This window comes from Martes martes, assembly GCF_963455335.1.
Source record: "Martes martes genome assembly, chromosome: 10".
NCBI lineage: Eukaryota > Metazoa > Chordata > Mammalia > Carnivora > Mustelidae > Martes > Martes martes.
Genome location: NC_137898.1, coordinates 897,389 through 920,353, shown reverse-complemented (window position 1 = coordinate 920,353; position 22,965 = coordinate 897,389). Strand labels below are relative to the sequence as shown.

Here is a 22,965-nt window from a genome sequence, read left to right as displayed (position 1 = left end):
GGGCTGGGCTCTTCCTGCCAGGGTCAGCCGTAGGCTGCCCTGCTGACCTGTGTCCTCACTTGGCCTGTGGGGCTCAGGAAGCTGAGGGTAGGGAACACCTGTCTTGTTTCCCGTGTTCCGGGGAGCCTTGACCCCTCTGCTTGTGCTGTGCCCTCCCGTGCAGGTGGCAGGGACCCTAGAGTGTGTGCTGGAGCGGGCTGGGGGGGTGTCCTGGCCAGCCTGGCCCCGGGGGCTCTGCTGCAGGGGCCAGCCCTGGCCTGGGCACTGTGGTCTGAGGGATGAGCAGAGAGGAAAGCTCGGGAGCGGGGGAGTACAGAGGCCGGGTGGGGCGGCACCTGAACCGAAGCCTGGAGCTTGTCTAGGCACCGTGGGGGCGGAGGAGAGACGAGAGGAGGCTCCAGCAGGGGTTCCCGCCCTCCTACCCTGACTTCTTGCCTGGGGACAGCCGATGGCTGTCATGCTCACCACCCCCCCAGCACCCACATAGCCCTGAATGGTGGGGGGCCCTGATCGCTGTCTCCTGACTCACGGTGGCTCCCACACTCTCCCATCCTCAGCCTTCACCCCGCCGGGTAGGTCCTGTTTCTGTCCTCCTGCCACTCACCTGGCCCTTAAGCTCAGCTACTGCCAAATGTGCCTGTGGCTTCCCTCCACTTCCCGGGCCGTCACCAGCCCCGGCCCTAGCCGGAGACCAGAGCCCACCCCTACCTCTGCTTCCCACGGTGGGGGTCTTCCTAGCCTGTGGTGGCCCCTGGGCCTGCCTGCCTTCTCTGCGCTCCTGGTGATGGTTCCTCCTCCTCCTGCCCTGAGAACCGCCCCCATCTGACAGTCCTGCAGCCAGCCACAAAGTGCAGGTGCCCTGGAGTGCCTTGTCTCCATGTCCTGTCCCCCACCTGTCCCCCGGGGTCCCGCACCATCTCTCCGAGCCTCCCTGCCCCAGAGTACCTCCCCTGTTGGCTGCACAGTGGTGTGCTGGGGTGACTTTAAGATCCCCTGGTGCTTCAGCCGGTCTCCACCCCACTGACTCAGTCCCTGGACTGGAGGGCAGACATCAGAGTTGTTTCACTGACTTTAACGTGCACTGTTCTAGAAGCTTCCACTCACATCGTCTGCTGAACTCAGTCGTGCTCTGAGCCCTGCAGGAAGGCTCCTGGGCCCTACTGTACCCCTTGGGGCCTGCTGCCATCTCACTGGAGCTCATGCCTCTGTCCTTGTCTGCTCAGGAGCTCCGGGTTGGGGGCCATCCTACCCCCTCTGTCCCCCAGTCACTGGACACGTCCGCAGCATCTACGCTGCATCTGTGACCAGCGGTAGGAGACCTCTCCACTGAGGCCAGCAGATGTTAACTCCCGCAGGGGTGGGCTCCTCTGACCCGTGCGTGGCCCCCCGGCCCCACTGCTTCCCTAAACGCTGCGGCTGGCTCTGTGGCCGGCAGGGAGGTCACAGCCCCTCCCTGAGCAAGGCCTGGGCCCGATGCCACCTTCAGGTCACCCTATCCCTGTCATGCTCTCTTCCCCTCTGCTGTCTGGGTCTCACTGTGACCTCAGCCTGCTGGGCTGTGTGGGCCCGGCCCCTCCCCACGCCTGCCCCGCAGGTCTTCCTGCTTCTCTAGGCTTCTCCAGGCGTGCACGCCCGAAGTAGAGGCCTCAGGGACTTGACCACAAGGCTGGGCGTCGGAGTCAAAGGTAGGGGTCCTCCTTGACCTGAGTCGCCAGGGAGCACCTCCTGGGGGAAGGCAGAAGGCCAGGGCCTGGCTCCACTGGCCTTTCTGGCCAGAGTCCCAGGCTGGGGGTGGGGAACAGGCCGGGCAGCCCCTGGGTCCAGTGTGTCTCTAGGAGTGGGGTCTGGCTGCTGCATGTAGGCCTGAGAGCAGTCAGGGGCTCTGTGGCTGGCCGGGGTTGGGGCGGGGGTGGGCACTGCTGGTGCCAGGAGGACACGGGCATTTCTGGCTCGAGCTGGTTGATGGATTCTGGATGCAGTGTGCAGGCGTGTGCACGCACGATTTCTGCGTCTGCAGAAGGCTGTCCCGGATGCACGTGGTCGTGTTTCTCTGACTCGGGAAGGAGCTGTGGGATCCCCAGGCACATGTGGGTACAGCGCCGGTCACCGGGCCTCAGAGAGTCTCCCGGGAAGGGCCAGGCAGCCAGGGTGAGCAGCCTGCAGGCCGCCGAGGGGACGGCGATGCCCCGTGCTCCCCACCAGCTGGCTGCCTCTTTGCTGCATGAGCCCGGGCGTCCCGGCCGCTTGGGCCGTGGGGAGGCCTTCTGGGTGCACACAGTGCAGTGGCTGCGTGTGGTGCTCCTGGGTCCCGCCGGCAGCTGGGCTCGGCGCTGAGACTCAGCTTCCGGTGAGACCCTCGGGCGTCTCAGCTCCGGCCGGATGACCCGCACCCGCCCCCCCACAAGTTGTTAGCTCCGTCCCGGCAGCCAAGACACAGCACAGGGGTCAGCAGAGGAGGACGGCGGGAGAAAGGCCTGGCCACCAGAGCCGGGAGAAGGGGCTGTGAGCTGGGGCGCCGCACCTTGAGAAGCTGGAAGGAGGAGGGAATGTTTTTTCCCCCTCTGGAGCCTCAAGAGGAGCCAGCCCTGCTGACACTTGGATTGGAGCCCAGCGGGACCCACTTCCCACTTCTGGGGCTGGGGGCTAAGCCACTGCCTTCGTGGCGTCCTGCACAGCGCTGACAGGAAACAAATGCGGACCGTGGTCCCAGGAGGGGGGCGGCGAGCGGTGCCGCCACAGCCGGCGTCTACAAACAGCCACAAACAGCCGTGGCCTTGGGCGTGAGGCAGGGCGGAGGCTGGAGGCGCGGCGAGGGGCGCGGTGCGAACAGCGCCGGTTTCCTGAAGCAGCTGACCGGTAGGAGAAGTACGGGGCGTTGGGGGCGCCGCGAGCAAAGACTCCTAGACACGGGGCGGTGCGGGGGGACCTGGCAGAGGCCCCCGAGGGACCCCCGAAACAGTCGCCGAGACCTGTCTGCAGAAGCAGGAAGGGGCGGGCCCTGTGGGCGGGGCTCACGAGGATGACGACCGCGTCCGCAGGCGCGGAGGGAAGGGGACCCTTGATGTGCGGGGTCACGTGGCAGAAAGCCCCGCCGAGGTCTGCCCCTGGTTCTCGGAGGGCAGGACCGGGAGCGTCCCCCCGGGTGCGCAGGCGAGGAGCTTGCCCGGCGCCGTGTGGGAGGGGCAGCCTGGTTTCTTGCTGCTCCCAGCAGCGCGGGCCGGGAAGCCCACTGGAAGACAGAGCTCGGGGACAAAAGGGACCTGACCCTGAGCGACACGGGAGCTTCCTGGCCAAGCCAAGTGGCAGAAAACGCTAAATGGAGGTTCACTGTCAGAAAAAAATGTGCTCTAGAGAACAGGTCGAGGCCGTCACCGGTCAGGAAGCGGCGCGAGCTCCGTGCGCTCAGTCGCGCAGACGCCCGGAGGGGACCGCATGTATGACTAGGAGACACCCCGTGCATTTTCGCAAAAGCCAAAACAAAAGACGATTTTCCTGTAAGGATCTGGAGGCACGTCTGGTCTTACGGAGCAAATCGCTATGACACACACAGGAGACCCACACCGTCCTTGGGGGTCTCACGCCATCGGAGACCCTGACAGCTGGGACGCCCGGGCCCCTTGGTGACCTTCCTTAGAAGAAAGCATGGCCCGGAGGGGAGCGCCTGCAGCCACATGGCTCTTCCCAGGCCTTGGCGGCCCTCATGGCGCTTGCCTGGCTGGACTGTGAAGTTGCCCGGGACCGGTGATGCCCACCTCCTTCGCTTGCCTCCCTTTGGGCATGGGAATGTTTGTAACCATCGCGTCCTGGAAGCGCGTGGCGCTTCTGCTGTCAGAGGAAAGGACTTTGCACTGGGAGGGCTGGGACTCAAAGTCTCACCCATACCTGATTGAGGTGACTTAGGTGATCTCTGGGGCTTGACCTGATGCTGCTGTGTGGGGGACCCGGCTCGGCGTGAGTGTGTTTTCCACGCGAGATGAATGTGTAACTTGCTAGAGGGCAGTCCGCGCAGGCCAAAATAATGTCCCCCTCCAAGTGTCCGCACCCCAGTCCCCCGGATCTGTGAGCACAGCACCTGACACGCAGAGCAGAGTTAAAGTTGCTCATCAGTTTAACTCAAAATGCCGAGATGATCAGGGCGGGTGTAGTCACCAGATTCCTTAAAGCTGGAGGAAGGGCAGAAGGAGAACCAGAGGCGACAGGACTCAGCCCGACGTCCTGGGCTGTGAGGTCGGAGGAAGGCCCCACGCCAAGGAACATGGGTGCCTCCGGAGATGGGGAAGGGCCGGGATGCGGGTTCTCCCCCAGAGCCTCCAGAGGGAACCGGCCCTGCCAGCACGGTGACTTCAGCCCCGTGAGACCCAGTCCTTGGCCGCCAGAACTCAAGAGAACAATCTGTGTGTGACGTCTGTGCCGCTTCGTGAGAGCAGCGACTGGAAGCGAATGCGTCGTGAGGACGAGCCACAGAGCTCTCGTGGGGCGATTCTGGGGGCGCAGGACACGCCCCGTGAAGACACTTAGCCCAGGGGCTGACCCCAGGAGGGCTTCGACGAGCCCTGGGCCTGGGACCAGCAGCACGGACTCTGCCGTCCCACCTGAGCCGCGGCCGGCCGCTCCCCGGGCCGGAGGTGCTCCCTCCCTCACGTGCCTCCATCCCAGCCGCGCCGTCACCGCCCTGAGCCCTGACACCGTCACCGCCCTGACGCTCTCGGCCACTGGCCCTCCCTTCTGCTCCCTGCTCACCTCCAGCCTTGATGAATCCCACTGGAAGAAGTTCAGGCTGGTGGTGGGGAGTGGGCTGGAGGGGGAGGGGGGGGCGCAGTGAATGGGGAGGAAAAGCCAGGGGACGGGGGCGCTGGGCCACAGGGAGAGGGGGAGGGCAGGACGGGGAGGCAGAACCACCACCCAGCGAGGGCCAGGCCACTTCTGGTGCTGAGCTTCCTGGCGCGGGACGTGCGTGAGCGGCGGGTGCTGTAGCCGCCCTGCCCGAAGCCGGCCCCGTGACACCCGCAGTCGCTCCCCCTCGGCTCAGAGCTGGCGGGGCCCTCCGCCTCCACTGCCAGCTGAGAACTTGGGCGCGTGCCCCTCGTGTGCGTCTCCACCCTGCCTCTGCCGCCTGCGGCACTCGGCCCCCCGGGGTGGGCACGCGTGCCGTCACCTTCCTCCACCACCTTCCGTGTGACGCTGGTGGACACACAGCCACTGGTTTGTTCACCAGGACCCCAGGCCAGAAGTGGCCGGCACCCACAACATGCCAGGGCCTGAGAACGTGTCCGTCCTAGAGGCCATCCCCTCCCTGGGTGCTAGACCTACCAGCATGCTGGCTGGGGTTAAGTACCCGTTTCCGTTTCTGCCTTACGGAAATACCATGAGGACTGGCTCAGGGTAAAGTGCTCAGGACAGCGGCTGTTATGGAGTTCTCAGGTTGTTATTTTATACATAATATACATTAGTGGGTGTTATGAATACCAACAGTTTTTGGCTTCACTTGTCTTGGTTTCTGTTTCTTACAACCAAGAGAGAGCTTAGTGTCCGAAGTGGGATTGCGGGGCGGGGCCTTCCTGCCCAAGGGGTGTGATGGCGGCAGGTAGAAGGCTGGCAGGTCTGTGGGGTACACCGAGATGCTCCTTGAGGATTCCTGCCGTGCGGCCCATGAAGGCTGACACGTTGCCAGTGTTTGTAGAAGGCCGAGCAGCAGAAGGTGAGGTCAGTGGTCAGACGCAGATGCACAACCACTGGTCAGGGAGACCTCTCCCGCGGCCAGCGGCCAGGACCCCAGCGGCTCTGTGACCAGGCCACCAGCTCCCCTCCTCCAGCTCACAGGGCACCGCACGGTTCAGGGACTGCAGTGGATCCCATCCCCTCTGCCCTCTGCAGTACCTCTGCGCGCCCACCCCCTCAGAAGCAGAGGGCTGCTCTACAGCCGGCCCTGGAGAAGCCCACCCAGTTCCACGTCCCCAGACTCTTCCTCCGTCCTGGGCCGGAGCAGAGCTGGAGGCTGCTGCTGCCGTTGCCACCGAGCTGCCAAGCTTAGTGTGAGTCCAGGCAGCACTGTCCTCCAGCAAGACGACACAGGAGGTAAGAGTGTGGACTCTAGGGAGGGTTCTGTCCACCAGGGACACAGGGCAACATCGGGAATAGTCGCGTAGGGCTGGGGGCGCTATGGTCATCTAGTTGGGCAGTGCGCAGAGATGCTGCTGATGCCCTACAGGGCGCAGGTCGGCCCCTGCCCCAGAGAGCCATTCAGCCCCACCTATCAGCGCTGTGGTGGCAGGACCCTGCTCTGGACAGACAGCCGGGTGCAGTCAGGCCCTACTGCCAAGCCCAGTGGCCACGCTGGGCCTGGTCGCCTTCGCGCACGGGGAAACGGCCTGTGAGGGAGGCGGGTGGCGGGGTTTGCCGCTGCTCGCCCATCCTCACGGCCGTGTGGTAGGCGGACTCCCAGGTGCTCCTGTGTGACGTGGGGCTGGGTGGCCCTGGGGCTCCTGGGGGTCTGGACTTGTCCTTCATGCTGCGGCGGCGGAGGAGCGGCTGGTCAGGGCACGGTTGTGCTGCCTACGTGGCTGGCGGGCACGGTGGGCACGGCTGGGACCTTTCCCCTCTGTGGAAGAGGCCGGCCCAGATTCTCGGGCCTGTCACCTCCAGGGCTGCGTCACAGCCCCCATCTGCCTCAGCGAGCAAGGGCAGGAGGAAGGTTCATTCTCTAGATGCCAGCTGACCCCAGGAGGTCCGTGGGGGATGGCAGCAGACGCGCAGGGGCGGGCAGGGCCATGCAGGGCCGTGCCTCCCTGTGCCCCCTCCCCGGGGGCCTTCCCTGCCTCCAGCCCGGCCCACGAGCCCTACTCGTCTGGAGGCAGACCCCTGACCCTGCACGGGGGTCTGTCCTCTTCATCCGGGGCAGAAGGTGGCGTCAAGCGTCATCCACACCCGGCAGAGCCCAGAGGAGTGTGTGTTGGGGACAAGAGCTGGTCCCGTTCGTCCCACATCCCGGCCCCACCCGCCTGGACGGAGACTGGCGTCGGGTGTTTGTACTGAAGGAATTTATTGTTCTTGAACTAAGGGTGCTCACAGTTATTTGACAGGGATACACTGGGTGGGGCTTGTCCGTTTCCGTGACGTCTGCGTGTGTCCCGAGTACAAAAGAGGAAGGCTGGCAAGAGGTATTGCTTTCGGTGTCTTCTGTCTCTGGAGAAGCCCCTCCCGCTTGGACCGCGGCTTATGCTGCTGTGGGTGTGTGACTGTCTGTGTACCGAGATCGCAGCCTGCGGCGGGGGTCGGCGTAACAGAAGCGTTAAAAGCGGTCCACAGGGGGGAGGCGGGGCGGGGAGGGAGGCAGAGGAGACGCCAAAAGCAAAGTGGACTCGTTACCGCAAAGGCATGCAACCGGAAGCTGCCCGCCGCCCCGGTCGGCCCCGCGCCTCCCGAGGGCATCCGGGCGTCCGGGCGCTCGCGACTCGCGGGGCGGCGCCGGCCTGCAGGGACCGGGCCCGCCAACACAAAGCAGCAGGAGCTGGGGCAGGACGAAGCGAGGCGGCCGCATCCCACCACCTCGCTGGGTACAGAGAACACACAACTGCGGAGAGTGCCGCTAACTTTCTTTTACTTGTTCCTTTTTTTTTTTAACTTTTTGTCATTTTAGTAAAAAAAAACCCTGCGGTGCCTCTGCTGTCCTGTGTGTGGGAGCCAGCTCAGGGCCGTCCTGCTACCCGCACTCTCAGCCACAAAACCCAGAGGGTCCCCAGCCTGTGCCGGGCGCGCGCCCCTGGGCGGTGCCATCCCGCTCCCCGGCGGCGCCCCCGGCCCCCGTGGCGCTGGAGTCGTTTCTGCGCGGGGCCCGGGCCGGGACAGAACCGGGACAGAGCGAACCGCGGCCTTCCTTAAATATATATGTGTGCATGTATATAGAAAGACCCGAACACAAAACCTGGCCCTGCCCCAGCGGCTCCCCCCACCCCCACACCCTTTTCCAAAAACAACCAAGAAAAAAAAGTTTATAAAAATATCTTGCAGGAATTCTTTAAAGTTTACAGTAGCTCGCGGGCGCTGCCCCCGCCGGCCTGCCCCCGGCGCTCCGCCGGCTCCAGCCTCCGGGCGCCGCGGCCCCCACCCCGCCCCAGACACGCAGACAGACCGACGGCCGCCGCCCCTTCCCTGAACGGAGCAGTAAGGGACTCAATAAGTTAACGCAGCAAATAAATAATACTGGCCTCGGCCGGCCCTGGCGCAGGCAGGCGGCCCCGGGGCCTCCAGGGTCCGTGTCCACCCGGGCCGGGAAGGGTCGCCAAGCGCGAGCGCACGCGGCAGCCCCAGGCGAGCGGGGGGGCGGGGGCGGCGGACGCGAGCGAGCGGCGGGAGGGGCGGCGGCCGGGCGGGGGGTGGGGGGGCGGACGCGGGCGGGCTGGCCGGCCGACTCGGCCCGCCGCGGCCCGGCCCCGGACGCCGGCCTGGGCCTGCGGCGCGGCGGAGGGGGCGGGGGGAGGGGGTCCCCCCGCGGGGCCGGAGCCGAGCCCGGGCGGAGCCGCCACGCCGGCCGGCGCGCGGAGGGGGGCGGGGCCTCGCCGCGGGGGCGGGCCCGGCGCGCGGAGGGGGCGGGGCCTCGCCGCGGGGGCGGGGCGGCGGCGGCGGCAGGAGACGAGGGAGGGCGGGTCCGCGGCAGCTGCCTTCGGTCAGCCGGTGTCCGGCGCGGAGCCCCGAGGACGGCCTCGTGGAGGTGACATGTTAAGCTTTCGGGACAGTTCCTGGTATCAGAGCGGAAACAGTGGCCGCGTCAGAGACAGGCAGAGACAGAGACAGCGGGAGAGGGAAAGCGCGGGCGCGGCGGCGCGGGCGGTGGCCCCCGTGCCCCCTTTCCTCTCCTCCCCGGGCGGCCGGCGGGGGCGGCGGCTACGCGGCTAAGGCTGCTCGCGGCGGGCGGCGGGCGGCGCCGTCCGGGCCGGGTCCGGGGCCGGCGGGCACGCGGCGTCCCCTCCAGGGCCCGGGCCGGCGGCCGCGGCGTCACCGAGGGGGCCGTGGGCACTGCGCTTGGCGGCCGTGCTGGGGGCCGGGGCCGCCTGCCCGTTCTTCTCGTCTGAAAAAAGTTGTTTAATTACGTCAAAGAAGCTACTCAATGGGCTGCCTGGGTGCACAGAACAGAAGGAGAGAAACAGAAGAGGGGGGAGGGGAGAGAGAACACACGCGTGAACCCGCGGTCGCCGCCGGGGCCGGGCCCACCAGCGAGGCGCGGCCGGGCGGGCGGGCGAGCGGGCGGCGGGGTCGGGCGGGCGCGCGGAGGGCCCCCCCCCCGCCTCCCTCCCCGGGCCGGGCCCCTCCCCTCCCCCACCCCGGGCGGGCCGGGCCGGCCCGTCCCTCGGCGGACCCCGCGGCCGGAGGAACCACCGCGCCCACACGCCGCAGGGCCGAGCAGGAGCCTGGGCCCCCAGGCCGGCTCCGTGCGTGCGGCCGGGGAGCCGTCCCTGGGCCGGGGAGGCTGCAGCCAGCGCGCCCGCCACACTCCTCCCCGGAGGCTTGGAGCCCGGCCCCTGGCCAGCCCGGGCAGCACCGCATGGACACAGAGGTCAGCAGCAGACAGACAGATGGACGGATGGGTGGACAGGCGTGGAGGGCTTGGGTGTGGGAGGGCCGGGGGCAGGCAGCCAGAGTGGGAGCCCCGATCCCAGAGGGACTGTCCTGAGCGCAAGAGGAAGAGGGCAGACATGGTCTAACCGCCCCCACCTGGGTGGGCCTGTTCTCACTGTCCTGCGGCCTCCGCTCTGCTCTGATTGTCAGACCTGACTCCCGCGGCCCCGCGGCGGTGCCTCGCACCGCACGCCATCACCCCCTTCCAGGGCACGGAGAGCTTTACACCAGCCTCCTGCTCCAGAGCTGCAGTCCACCCAGACCCCAGGCCAGAGCCCACACGCAGGACCCTTGCCAGCTCTGGGGCATGAGGGCCTTTACTGCTCTGAGCCTTGGGGTCCCTTCCTGGCCTGCCTGGATCCTAGGGCCGGGCCTGTGGCTGCCCTAGGGCGGTGGGTGACCGAGGCTGCTCCTGGCAGAGGCAGGGGACTGGGTGGGCACGAGTGTGCACATCTGGACCCCGCGTATACACAGGGACCCCAGGATAGCCCAGAGGGTGGTGGGGGCAGCACCCTGCCAGGAGCAGGCTGCAGGTGGGGGTGACAGGCTGGGGGGTCCCAGGTGAGCGTGGGGGGTTCTTACCACATTTGGAAAGCCTCCCCGTCATCATTTCCATACAGTTAGTGGTGTCTGAAGCACAGAATGGAGAAAGGAGGGAGGGAGACGTGTGAAAAAGTCTTCCCGCTTGGACTCCTGGCCAGGCGCTGCCCTCAGCCTCTGGCCAGGCCCCCAGGGAGGGGCGGAGCCCGGCGTGGGGCGGGGCCATAGCCGAGTAGGGGGTTTGCTGGGGCCGGCCCACCAGAGGGAGGGGCAACACCGGGACAGGTGGAGCCCAGAGCAGGGCGGGGGTGGAGGGGGCCACAAAGAGCAGGGCCGGGGGCGGGCTGGGGGTGGAGCCTGGGGTGCGGCCCGCCCAGAATGTGGACACTGAGTGGGGGCCTTCTCCGGGGCAGAGGAAAGTCCTCCTGCCCCCGGAGCCAGAACACAGGCCTTGCCCTGCCTCCCGGGGCCCTGGGCCTGCCTGGTCCTCCATTCCCTCTGTCCTCCCCTGGGCCCCAGACAGAGGTGCTGGTGCCGAGAAGCCCAGGCTCTGGCTGTGGTCTACTCTGGCCATCTGTGTGTCCTCCCTCTGCCACTCTGCGGCTCAGGCAGCTGCGCGGCTCCCACCTGCCCTCAGCACGTGTCGCCCTTCTCTGACCCTCTCCCACCTTCTGCTGGGTCTGGGAGTGTTAGTGCTGTTAGTGCTGGCGGGGGACTAGGCTGGGGGCTCCTCCCTCAAGGCCCTCACGGGGGCCCCCGCTGGGTGGGAGGTGACCTCTCGGCCTCCTGTCCCTGTTGCAGCAGCCACCAGGTGTCTTGCCCTGGAAGCTGAGCGGCCCCCACTTCTGCCCCCTGCTCACAGCGGCTCTAGGACTGAGCTTGCCAGACGAGAGCACCCAGAGCAGGGGTGGGGGGGAGGGTGCTGGGAAAGGCCAGAGTCCAAGCAGACCCTCAGGAGGCCCGGGGAGGGGGCCAGGGCATGGGCTGGAGTCCTGGATTAGGCTTCCCTGGATTAGGCCCCTGAAGGAGGGCAGAAGAGATGGGCTTGGGGCCCAGACTGGGTACCCAGGAGTTTGCAGGGACAGGGCTAACAAGAGGCCCCTGCTTTGGCATGGGGTTAGGACTGGGGCGGAGCCCAGGGGAAGGGTGGTGTCCACCTCGTTCACTGCTGCGCCTGGGACTTGGCACGAGGGACTCCTGCTCACAGGCAGAATGACCCCTCTTAGGTTACTGTCCATGGCCCAGCCAGGGGCAGAGAGACCGTGGCCCCCAGACAGTGGCTGCAGGCCCGGGCATCCGCTGGGCAGCGCGACAGGCCCTGGCCTCTGCTCACCTCACCGGACAAGCTCTGTCCTTCCCTGGCCTCAGGGTCCCTCTGTCACCCCTGCTCTGCTCTGAGATGGGGGCCTTCAAAGCTCAGGGAGCCGCCCCTGCCCCACGGCCCCCAGTGCCAACCTGGCTCCCGGGGCCAGGCTGCTGGGCCACCCCTGCCCTGACCTGCCCATGGGGTGACGAGGCACATGTTGGGAAAGAAAAGGGTAACACACACAATGAAATGAGGATGGCAGGGGTGGGGGGACACGGGGGGCCAGGCTGGAGGAGGGGCCCACTGAGGCTCCAGCCAGCTGCCGGGGATGCTCAGAGAGGCAGGGCTCGGGCTGGATGGGTTGCTCCCGGCCCCAGACCCTGACCCTGACACAGGCCTCCTGGCAAGCCGTGCCTTCCCAACATCCTGACAGCAACCACAGCCTTGCTAATGGACAGTGACACGTGCACGTGCCCGCCCTGCCCAGGCACGGGCTCACCCACCCCCACCCACAGTGGGCACGTGGCCCACTCCCCGCCAGATGCTGAGCGGTGTGGGCCCTCTTGGGCCCTCGGACCCCCAGCACGTCCAGGCCTGGGCCGACCCTTTCCCTGTGTGACCCCCTGTAGGCCCAGCTGGGGAGCCCCTCCTTTGGGAACTCATGGCCAATCACAAGCCTGTCACCGGGAAGGCAGGCAGCAGGCAGCCCCGCCGTGTGTCAGCCAGCGTGGGCGCTGGGCCCACAGCCTCGCAGGGTACCACTGGGGGTCCCCGAGGGTGGCAGACTCCCAGGCAAGACCTCGGCCACTGCTCTCTGGAGCCTGCTCTCACCGGCCCGGGGCCAGGCTGCTTGTGTCTGGCCGCTCAGCCTAGGTGCTGGGCCCTACGCAGCCTGTCCAGGCCCGGGAGTGGCCGCTGCATGTGTGAGCGGGCACGGGGTGCCCTTCTGGGGGCCAGTCTGGCTCTCGCCAGAGGACCTGCCCGCAGCCCCCTCCCTGCCCCTGTGGCGGGGCCAGACACCTTACCTGCCAGCGTCAGAGGCTACTCTCGTAGCTGGTGGCCACCTTCTGGCCCTTAAGCCCAGCACCCCAGCTTAGTCCTGGCGCTGGCGGGGGGGGTTCTACAGTGGACAAGAGGTGCCTTTCAGTGTGGTGTGCTGGGCCCTACCTCCCTGGGTATGCAGAGATGGGCCGGCCCACTGCGCCGGGGAGGGCCCTGCCCCCTGGGGGGCCACGTCAGAGGGGCCACACCCCTGCTCACCAGCCCGCAGGGCGGCCCAAGCTGAGCCCCCGCTCACCTGACAAGTGCTGGGCAGAGGGCTGGTCATGTGTGCTCAGTAACTGGGTCTGAATGGTCTCCACGACCCTCTTGAAGCGGCGGCTGGGGCCTGGGGGAAACAGGGGGTCACGGCCAGGACAGGGCTGGTGCCCGGAGCCCGCACCCCGGCCCGCGGCTCACCTGACAGGAGCGTGAATGTGACGGAGTAGATGCCGTTCTCCTTGTGCGCCGCCCCGCCCTCGGTGTAGGTGATGTCCACTTGGAATTTGACCGGCTTCTGGAACACCGCCGGGCCCCCCGTCGCCTTATACTCCGCCCGGAAGCTCGTCTGGGAGATGACGCTGTGGCTGAGACTGGGGATCTGCGGGGCGGGAGGGCAGCATGGGTGTGCGGTGCGCCCACCCGCACCCCCTGCACCCCCGCAGCCGGGCCGGGAGCCTCTGCCTCTCAGCTTGTGTGCGGGTTGGGGACGTGGGAGCAGAGTGGAAGAGGAGAGGGCTGGGGGAGACAGGGTCGAGGAGGCCCCACGAAGCAGCAGCCGGGACCAGCGTGATGGCCTCCGAGGCAGGGGCCCCACGGCCATTGCCGAGGATGGCACCCGCTGCTCTCTGGGCTCGGGAAAGGGGCCGCTCCCAGGATGGGCAGAGAGGCCCCTGAACACTTGGCATATGAGCAGCCAGGGGAAACGCCCTTGAAACCAAGTCAGGAGGCCGTCTGGCCCTGGAGGGGTCACCCCAGGCCAGGGCTCTGCAGCCCAGGAGTGCCGTGCTGGCCTCGCGGTTGGAAGGCCCAGTCCACGCCGGGAGGCTGAACCAGGGAGGGTCTCGCAGGAGCAGATGGAGAGGGAGGCCCAGACCAGGGGCCCTATGGAGGCGAGCAGGCCGCCATGGCAGGTGGGCCCCCGGCCCTTGGGGAACCTGGGCTGAGGCCACACCAGGCTGAAGAAACCCGTGGCAGGTCCCATCCCGGGAGGGGGGTGGGGATTGTGATCCCCGGGGGACCCCCCCGGGCCAGGCCCCCTGACAGGATGCTGGAAGCGGACCTTCAGGGTTTTCTGTTCCTTGCGCTCAGGGTCTCTCTCTCTCTCTCTCTCACACACACACACACACACACACACACACACACGAATGGAGCACCCCCAGGGCCTGAGCACAGCTCGGCCTCAGGGAGCCGCCAGGCCTCAGTGGAGCCAGAAGGGCTCTAGGAGGCAGCAGTCTGTGGGGGGTGGGGGAGCATGCATGGGAGCGGAGACCGGCCCTTGGGACAGACTCGGCAGAGGTCCCTCTGCGTCCAGGCCCCGGGTCCCCGGCCCCGTGAGCCGCCTGTGCTCTACTCCCTGTCTCAGTGAGCTGTCCCCACCCCACCCCCGCACTTGTCCCCGTCCCTGGTGCTCCCAAAGCCAAGGCTGCTCACGATGACAGCCGGCCTCCCTCCCTGGCCCGGGGCCCATCCAGCGACCGTCTGGCTCCAGCCAGTGTCAGTGTGGGACGTGTGTCCCCAGCCGGGCGAGAGGCTCACCGACAGGAAGGCGTGAACGATGTCTGCTTTGATGGAGCTCAGGGCTTTGTCCTTGATGACCACGAAGATCTGCTCCTCCTTCTCCAGGTTGATAAAGTTCCCGAACCAGGACTTCTTGGCGAGCCTGGGCGGGGGGGGGGGGGGGGGGGGGCAGAGGGCGGCTCGCATCAGGGTGTGCTGTCAGCCAAACCTCCCGGGCAGGGCCAGCTTACTGCCCCAACTCCTGCCCTGGCCCCCGACTCCTCCCACCCTGGCCCTCGACTCCTCCCACCCTGGCCCTACAGCCCTAATGCTAATCCCACGGTCTCGGCCTGGCCCCATACCCCCAGGCCTGCCTGGGCCTGGGCAGTGCCCACCAGAACCCACCAGAAAGGACAGCAGAGCACACCCTGACACCCAGTCCTGCTCCTCTCTGTTTCAGCCACCAAGTTTGGGGGCAGTTTGCAGCAGTCCTGCAGCCACCTGGAAGAGGGTGCCCCCTGGCCCTGGGACTGCATGGGGGGCGGGGGCAATGCGGGAGGCCAGGGTATGAGGTCGGGGCTGGTAGGGGAGCTCTGCACCCATAAGGACAAGTGGACAGGAGAGACCCTGCATGGACAGTGGGGCCTGAGGGCTCAGGATGCTATGTGCCCCTCCCATCTGGTGGGACAGCCTCAGCTCCCCCCGGCCACCCCGTCCTCGAGGACCAGGGGCTGCTCAGCTGCCTGCCACCCAGCCCAGGTCAGTCTGGGACACAAAGGCTGTTCCAAAGCCTAGTGCTGTGCTGGGCGGGTCAGCGGTATACCCTCCTGCACGCAGCCCCTCCCTCACGGGTGCTCAGGGCTTCCCTTGCTGCCCTGTCTCCTGTCCGGCCTTGTTACTCTGTCCAGCATCTGCCTCTGACCTGCGCTGTCTGCAACCCCCCACTGCCGTGCACACTAGCATGGGTACCCGCAGCTGGCCCCGTGATCCTGCACACCCCTCCCTGAGGCGGAGACAGGCCAGGACTTTCTTCTAAGCAGAATGAGTGACAGATGTCACCTCCAAGAACACGGCACTCAAGGCCACGTCTCCTGCTTGCTAGCAGGTCTCCACTGCATGGTGATGGAGAGGCCCTTGGTCCAGAAGCCGACAGGCCCTGAATCCCGACGACGACGACTACAGGAGCTTGGCCACAGGTCCTGACCCAGCTGAGCCTGGAGGTGATCATAGTCCATGGACTCCGTAAGGCGGAGGGCCCCGCTGGGCCAGCCCAGGGCCTGACCCACAGAACCCGAGACGTGGATCATGTGTCAGAGCTGCTGAGCCTAGTGCCGTCTGCCAGGTGCCAGGTCTGCCAACGTGTCCTGACTGCCGTCTCGCGGCTCCACCGATGGAACACACCCATTCGGCCCACAAGGCACAGGCAGGGCCGCGGCCCAGCATCTTGCCCCGGCATGGGCATCAGCACTGGCAGGGGGAGCCGTAAGGGCAGATTCTCCGGCACCTCTCGGTGGCTTTCCCAAGCACGTGATTTCCCTTTCCGTGCCCGGTTCCACAGCTGGCCTCTGCTCGGCCCAGGGATCCCGGCCCAACAACAGCGCAGAGGGGACGACGGGCAGGCATGTCCTGCCGGACCTCCTGGTCACCAGCCACTTCTGCCTCCTTCCCCACATCCTGCCATCCTGCCCACTGTCCACTCTGGGTCCGGCTGCTCCCCGCCGTGCCCTAGCACCTGCAGCCCAGCAAGTACGCAGAGGGGCAGTTCTGGGACCCGCATACGGGGTTTCTGCTTCTCCTCCCTTGACAAAGAACGGCACCAAAAACACGACTTGTTTGCGGTGTGGGAGCTGGCAGTCTGGCACCTGGCGTAATAGGCAGTCCCATGCCGGGAAGAAGGAGGAGCCGGAGAGGCAGTGCCGACCAACTTCAGTGCGGGCCGGGCCATCCAGGCAGCCGCTGGGCATCTCCGAGTAAAGCATCTCCCTGGCGTGGTGGGCCTCGTCCCAGCAGGTGAAGGCCTCCGGAGCAAAGGCGGCCGCTTCCCCAAGTTCTGCTCAACGCCAGAGCGTGAATTCCCCACCTGCACACGTCACACTCAGGGCTGTGACATTACCCAAACCAGAACCTGCGCCTGCTGAATCCGTGGGCTCAGACCTGCCGGCCCCCAGACCTGCACACCCATGCACACGCGCGGCCCAGGGAGCCTCCCTGCGGACCCTGACACGCCGCGGGCGAGTGCGTCCTCCACGGGAGGCGGTGCCGAGGCAGCAGCTGCACGGGCCTCTGGGGCCGCCGCGCGCCTGCTCTGTCCCATCAGCCACACCTGCCGGGCGGTGGGCGCTGGCCAGGACCCCTGGGGGTGGGGGCGGTGAGGCTTCCAGAGGGACAGGAGGACGGGAAGGAGGGGACGCTGCGGGCCACCTACTCGGCATCAGGTGCCTTGGGGTCTAACCAGCCCAAACGCCCAACAATCCCGTCACAAGTGTGTCTGCGAGTGCCGTGACAACAGCAGGACGTTTTGGCCGAGGGGCACTAACGGTGGGATGGGATCCCTAACCCCCACACGCTGCGGCCCCGGCGTCAGCCCGCGTCCCCAGGCCGCATGCAGAGCAAGCCACGTGGTGGCACTTCCGCTTGGTGACGAGACTGTGGTCCCTGGGGAGGCTGCCTGTGCCCCTCGCCAGCCCGGCCCCGCCCCCGCTGCACGGTTCCTGTGCGCGCCGCCTTCCCGGGGCTGCAGGACCGAGGCCGCTCCAGGGAGTCCGCCCGGTCCGGACCGGCTATGTGCTGAGCTGCGGCTCTGCGTGCCCACCGCCTCCCACGGGCGGCTCCTTCCTCTTGGCGAAGGTCCACAGAGGGCCTGGTCTGCTCCCGGCCTTGAACGACACCACCCTCCCCTGGACGCGAGCTCCCGCCAGGCCAGTCCACTCGTCCTCTTAGGCCGGCGCCAAGTTTTCACCTTGAGACGCTCCGTCCCCGTGAGCCCCCAAGTTTCTGGCTATTGTTCCACCCCCGTTCTGCCCAGCACAGGCCTCCTTGGAGGCTGCCCGGCTGCAAACCCCACAGGCTGGTCCTCCTCGGGCTCCCCGTACTGGGGCTGAGCCCGTGTCCAGAGCAGGGTGAGCACCTCCGCCATGAGGCGCGGGTTCTGGTCCACACGCCTCCCGCAGCGTGCAGGCCGGAGCCTTCAGCGGGCAAGCCCCAGCCCCGCCGAGGCATGGCTGTGCCGTCCCTTGCCTCCTGCCGGCCCCCTCCACGCTACGGGTCCTGCTCCCTAACCTGGCATTCCGGGTGTCTGAGACGGAGCTGTGGGTGCCGGAGAGGAGGCGTCCCAGGCGGGAGGTAGAGGGGGGACCTGGGCAAGCCCAGGGGCACAGGGAGAGAGGGGAGAGGACCCGGAGGGGCTGGGGTGCTTCGCCCTGCAGCCCTTGAGGGCCCCCTGCCTGCCCTGTGGGAGGCTCCAGCACAGCACCCCACCCCCTCAGTGTCTGGGCACCGGGATGGAGGCCAGGGGCTCCCCCTCAAGCTTGGGCAGCAGCCACTTACTCTGGAGACGACTCTGGGGTCAGGTTGGACATCTCCTCGGGTGTCGGAACTGTGCACATGGGAAGGACAAAAGACATGACCACCCTGCCCTGCCCTTGTCGCCTCCCCCCACCCAACACTGTGACTGTGGTCCCACAAGCCAGCCCACGGGCTCCTGCCCCTGCCAGAGCCTAAGGCCATGGGGCTGTCCCAGCCTCTGGTGCTATGATCAGGCCAGGCCTGCTCTGGCCTCCAGCTGGCCCTGCTGTCCCCCGACAGATGGCACTGGTCCCCCATGCCCACCCCTCGGCTATGCTGCAGGCTCGGATGGCCTGGCAGTACCCGCTGAGCCTCGACACCTGGCACTCAGCAACGGGCTGCCCCCCGCAACCCCGTCCCACAGGCTTGCGGACGGCCCCCACCCCCACCGCCTGTCATCTGGCTGTCCTCCCAGGGCTCAAGGAGCCTGGCCTCAAGTGACCACTGGGCTGAAGAGAAGCCCAGGAGCTGGGAGGGGCCCCAACGGCACAGCCACCAGGCCCCCGATGCGCAGCGGGCAGGCCTGGGAGCGAGCAGCCATCTGGAGGCCCCGCCTGGGCCTGTGCCGGCCTAGAGGACACAGACTGCTGCCCGCGGCCCAGCACAGAGCGGCCACCCCTAGTCCCTCCACTGACCCTGCAGTTTCCGGCGGTGGAAACGAGGCGACCCCAGGAAGCTGTTCTTGATGGAGTTGAGCCGCGTCCTCCAGGGCACCCCTCCGACGCTGGGGCTGGACGGGGGCGTGGGGTTCGGCGTGCCTGCCGGGCTCTCCTTGGGCGTATGCACGGGCGTCCCCTTAGGGGTGGGGAGGGGACTACCCCTTGGAGAGGGGTGAGGGGTCACCTGTATGGTGGGGACAGATTTGGTGTTTGGTTCAGTCCCTGCGGCCGGGAGCCGGGTAGAAGCCGGCACGGTCGGCGGGCCCGGGGGCAGGGCGAGCTGGGGGCCTAGGCCCCCCGGGACAGGGGGTCGGGCCTGGGTGCCGGCCGGGAGCGGGTTGGACTTGGTGCCCTGCAGCGGCTTGTCGGTCAGCTTGGCCTTGCTCGGCAAGGTCTGGGTCTTGGGGTTGGGCCGCGAGGCGGCCTGTGGAGGGAGGACGTGTCCGGGCCGAGAGGCGCTCCGGCAAGCTTCCGGCTCCGCGGAGGTGGCCAGGGGGCAGGCCACGAAGGGGCTCTCGGGGGGTGGGGGGGGCAGGGCAAACTTTCTAACAGGCTACAGGGTGGGTGTGGAGGGCAGGGGGCAGAGCGCGAGGGTCCCCGAGGGTCCGCCATGCGAGCGCCCGCCATCCCCCCCCCCACCGCATGCACACACACAGCACCAGGAGGACCCGAAAGAAACGTTCAAGCAGGACCCCAAGGCAGGACCAGCGGGGACAGGCGGGCGTGGGGAGTGGGAGCATTTGCCGTAAAAGAAAACGAATAACAGACAAGAAAACAAACAAACAAAACAGAAGAACGTGCAGTTAGCCACAGCAGAAGCAGCCACGCGGGCCCGGCAGCAGGGGGGGGGGGGGCACGGCCCAGCCCGGGCTCTGGGAGCCTCCCTGCCCCCCCCGCCGGTGCACGCGGGGCCTCTGGGAGCCAGGGGGCGGGGCGGGGGCTCACCCGGGGGCTGCTCAGCGGGCTGGTGGACAGGCCCGAGGAAGCGCCGCTGATGGACCTGGACCTGCGGACACCAGTGCGGGCAGGTCAGCCGGGGGGGCCGCGGCTCCCGGCTTCTCTCCCCCGGGCCGACCCTCCGAGAGGCCGGGAGCCCCGGCCGAGAGCCTTGAGGCCGCCCTGGCCTGCGCACACCTGGCCACACGCAGGGCTGTCCTGCTGTCCCCACCCCGCCTCTCCCAGGACCAGGGAGGGCCCCGTCAGAGCCCGGTGGGGTGGCTGGATGCCCGTCTCAGGCTCTTCTCCTCCAGGCGAGAGGCCCAGGCCCGGGATGGCACCAGGGAGCCCTCAGCAAGGGTGTGTCAGGGGCTTGGATGGACAGAGGGACGAGGGGAGACGGGTGCTTCCTGGGAGCTGCGTCCAGCACCTGTGTCAGGTCCGCTCTCCAGACCCTGGTGCTCTGAGCCCGGCCAGAACCCCCAAAGCTGAATTGTCACAGGCCCCGAGTCCTGTGCTCGACAGAGTCTCCCATCCTAGCGTGTGGGCCACCAAGTGGGCACTGACCCAGTCCTCCATGCCCACGGCCCACCTGCCCGGCCCAGAGCTGCCCACAGCACGCCAGCCCATAGCCCTCTCCTCACTGGCACCCCGAGGGCTGGGGCAAGGCCAGGCTGGGGTGAGCCCTGGCTGGGACCGCGAGCCTGGTCCACCACTGGCCCCACTGGGCCCGCAGACCTGGCGGGGCAGGAACCAGGCACCCTGCGAGGCGGGAGCCTCACTCCACCGTGCCACACGGCCTCAGGAAGGGCACACCATGCTCGCTCAGCCCTGGGTGCTGGCACCTGCCACCCTTCGAGGAAGGAAATGGGGTGGGGGCGGGGGGGCAAGGCAGCCACAGGAGAGCAGAGGAAGAGTGAAGACAGCCGCCCCCAAGAGGGCCCCCGCCCGCCCACTCCCACCCCGGCCCCGGCCCCGGGCCTCAGGGAGGAGCTGAGCCCGCTCCGACCAGGGCCCCGGCATCTGCGTGCCGGGGCCCCGTGGCAGGGACCCTCGAGCTTCACCACCTAACACAGCCGCGGAGCCAGGGTGCGGCGCTGACCTTGTTCCCAGCCCCCAGCCCAGCCTGCCCACAGCCAGGGCAGTGCCCAGAGCCAGGCCCGGGTCCGAAGCTTCCAGATGCCGGAAGGGAGTGGGGGCCATCGGTCCCGGCTGCTGCCCACCCACAGGCCAGCCGGGCAGCCGCCAAGAGCAGGGCCCAGCACCCGGGGCCCGCCTGCTACTGAGCCAGCCATGCGCTCGTCACTTGGCACAAGGAAACCAGAAAAGCAGCAGTGGAAAGGGGGGGTGGGGAGCCGCCTCCACACTGTCCTGTCTGACCAGGCCGCACCTGCCTGCGACAGAAAGGAGGGGGCCCGCGCGCAGAGCAGCCAGGGCAGGTGGGCGGCGAGAGGCCAGCAGGGAGCAGGCAGGGGCACGGAGAGGTACGGGAGCAGGCGGGGGGAGAACATGTGAGGCCCAACCACCGTCGCCCACGGGCAGCAGGCCCTGCAGGGACAGGGCTGGGGGGCTCAGGAACGCCGGGCCCCATGCAGAGACCCAAGAGACTGTCATGCCTCCTGCCACCTCCTGGGGAGCCTGCCGCGGCCCTGGTCGGCCGCGGCCGCTCTGACCCCCGTGGGCAGCACGGCGTGGGGCAGGGGAGGGGAAGCAGGGCCACGCCGAAGAGGCCTCGCAGCCCGCAGACACTCGGGGGTCCCCGGGCAGGGAGAGCGCAATGGGTCTCCCCACCCGGTCAGGCTGGCCACTGGCCTTGCCCCAGCAGCCCACGCCTCCTCAGGGCCTCAGGCCCGGCCCTGCCACCAGGCCCAGCATCGTCCTTGGGGCTGGGGGGTGGGGGATGGGCGGGCAGGGTGTATACCTGTCTTCTTTGCTGAATTGGGGGTGGGCTTCAGCGATATCCAGGCTTTTACTGAACACTGCTTTACTACAGCAGGAACAAAGCGAGAAAACAGAGTTACTGACGCAGCCCCACCCGGCGGCCCGGGAGGCTGGACCTCCGCGAAGCCCCACACGAGCTGGGCATGGCCTACCTGGCCCAAGGCCAGGCACGCGGGCACAAGGGGAGGTCGGGCAGGAGAGGGCCGGGGCCACAGCGCACCCCACCCTGGTGACCTGCTGGCGGGGGCCTGGCCAGGCCTTGGAGGTGCCCAGCACCCACCACCAGCCCGAGGACCCGTCCAGCCCCAGCCAGTGGCTCGCTGTGGCCCAGGGCCAAGTGGCCAAGCCAGAAGAAGAAGCAGGGCCTGGAGGGGCAGGGGTGGGCGGGGGGAGCTGGGAGGAAGGGACTCGCCAGGGACCACCAGGATGGTCCACAGCTGACCCTGTCCCAGCTCCTCCAGCCCCAAGGCAGCCAGGCCCGGAAGGCAGAGCAGGACACTGGGCTTGGTGGCCTCCCGTGCCCGGCCCCTGCTCTAGGTGGGCAAGGAGGGAGGGACATGGGGTGGCCCGGATGCGGTGGGCCCCGTGTTGGCACTCAGTCACACTGGGAGGTCGACCGGGAGAGCAGGGGCGAGGCTCAGGAAATGTGGGCTGGGGAGAGGCAGCCTCTCACCCTGGGGGCCTGCTGGGGACCAGGGCGCCCACAACAGGCAGGACACGAGGCACAGTCAGGGCAGCGGCTCAGCTAGCAGAGACCTTTTTCCCCACCACCCTCACCAGCCCCTCCAGTGCCAGATCCCATGGGCAGGGGCCGTGGTGGTCTGGAGCCACCCTGTTTCCCCAGGGGAGGCTTGGGACCACCGAGGGAGCTGAGAACCACCAGCCCAGTTTTATCCCGATGGTGGCCGTTTCCTGGCAAATACCTTTTGCCAGGCCTGGCTGTCCCCAGCGCTCAGCCCCGAGCTGACCAGGGGCAGTCTCAGAGCTGGGACCCCCACAGCTGGGTCTCCATGTCCCAGGGCTATGGCGAAAACCCCCACCTAGACAGGAACACTGGGCCCCTCCCCGCGCAGGCCCTGCCCAGGGCCAGGATGAGGACTGGCCAAGGGCCCCGCCTGGCCAGCCAGAATGAGCCGAGGCTCTGCAGGACCAGGACACCCTTCCTTCCTCCAGGGGGCGCTGCTGGCACAGCCCAGACCTGCTGGTGTCCAGGCTCCTTCCTTGTCCTTGACCCCGACACCACAGGGGACCCAAACACGGGGCCAGCGTCACGTGGGGACAGGCCTTCCGGGTGGCTCTGAACATGGCCTGACCCCACCGTAGCCAAGTCCAGTCCACTCCAGTCCAGCCCAACCAGCCCCGTACAACCCAGGCCAACAGAGCAAAGCCCAGTCCAGCCCAGCTCAGCCCAACCCAGTCCATCCCAGTCTAGCTCAGTTCAGCCCAGCCCAGCTCAGCTCAGTCCACCGCAGCCCAGGCTAGCCCAGCCCCACTCAGTCCAGCTCAGGCCAGCCCAGTCCAGTTCAGCCCCGCTCAGCCCGGCCCAGTCTAGCCCATACCAGCTCAGTCCAGCCCACCCTGGTCCAGCTCAGTCCAATCCAGCCCAGTCCGGCTCAGCCCAGCCCAGACCAGGTGAGTGTAGCCCAGTCC

The 22,965-nt window shown here is 67.8% G+C and overlaps 1 protein-coding gene across 4 annotated transcripts in view; it reads right to left on the bottom strand.

The window, feature by feature from the left end:
• Positions 1–8,888: 8,888 nt before the first annotated feature.
• BRSK2 (BR serine/threonine kinase 2) overlaps positions 8,889–22,965 on the bottom strand; it is a gene marked incomplete at both ends in the record, with an annotated part of 57,268 nt that continues 43,191 nt past the window's right edge. Inside the window, 9 exons of one of the 4 annotated variants that reach the window (XM_080817618.1) lie at positions 8,889–9,112; positions 10,195–10,242; positions 12,756–12,845; positions 12,917–13,097; positions 14,255–14,378; positions 17,762–17,810; positions 18,415–18,622; positions 19,384–19,444; positions 21,296–21,361. In XM_080817618.1, coding sequence (XP_080673744.1) covers positions 8,889–9,112; positions 10,195–10,242; positions 12,756–12,845; positions 12,917–13,097; positions 14,255–14,378; positions 17,762–17,810; positions 18,415–18,622; positions 19,384–19,444; positions 21,296–21,361 — 1,051 coding nt within the window. Of the gene's footprint in view, positions 9,113–10,194; positions 10,243–12,492; positions 12,579–12,755; positions 12,846–12,916; positions 13,098–14,254; positions 14,379–17,761; positions 17,811–18,414; positions 18,623–19,383; positions 19,445–21,295; positions 21,362–22,965 lie in introns of those variants that run through there. The other 3 variants (XM_080817619.1, XM_080817620.1, XM_080817621.1) reach the window with 3 other exon arrangements.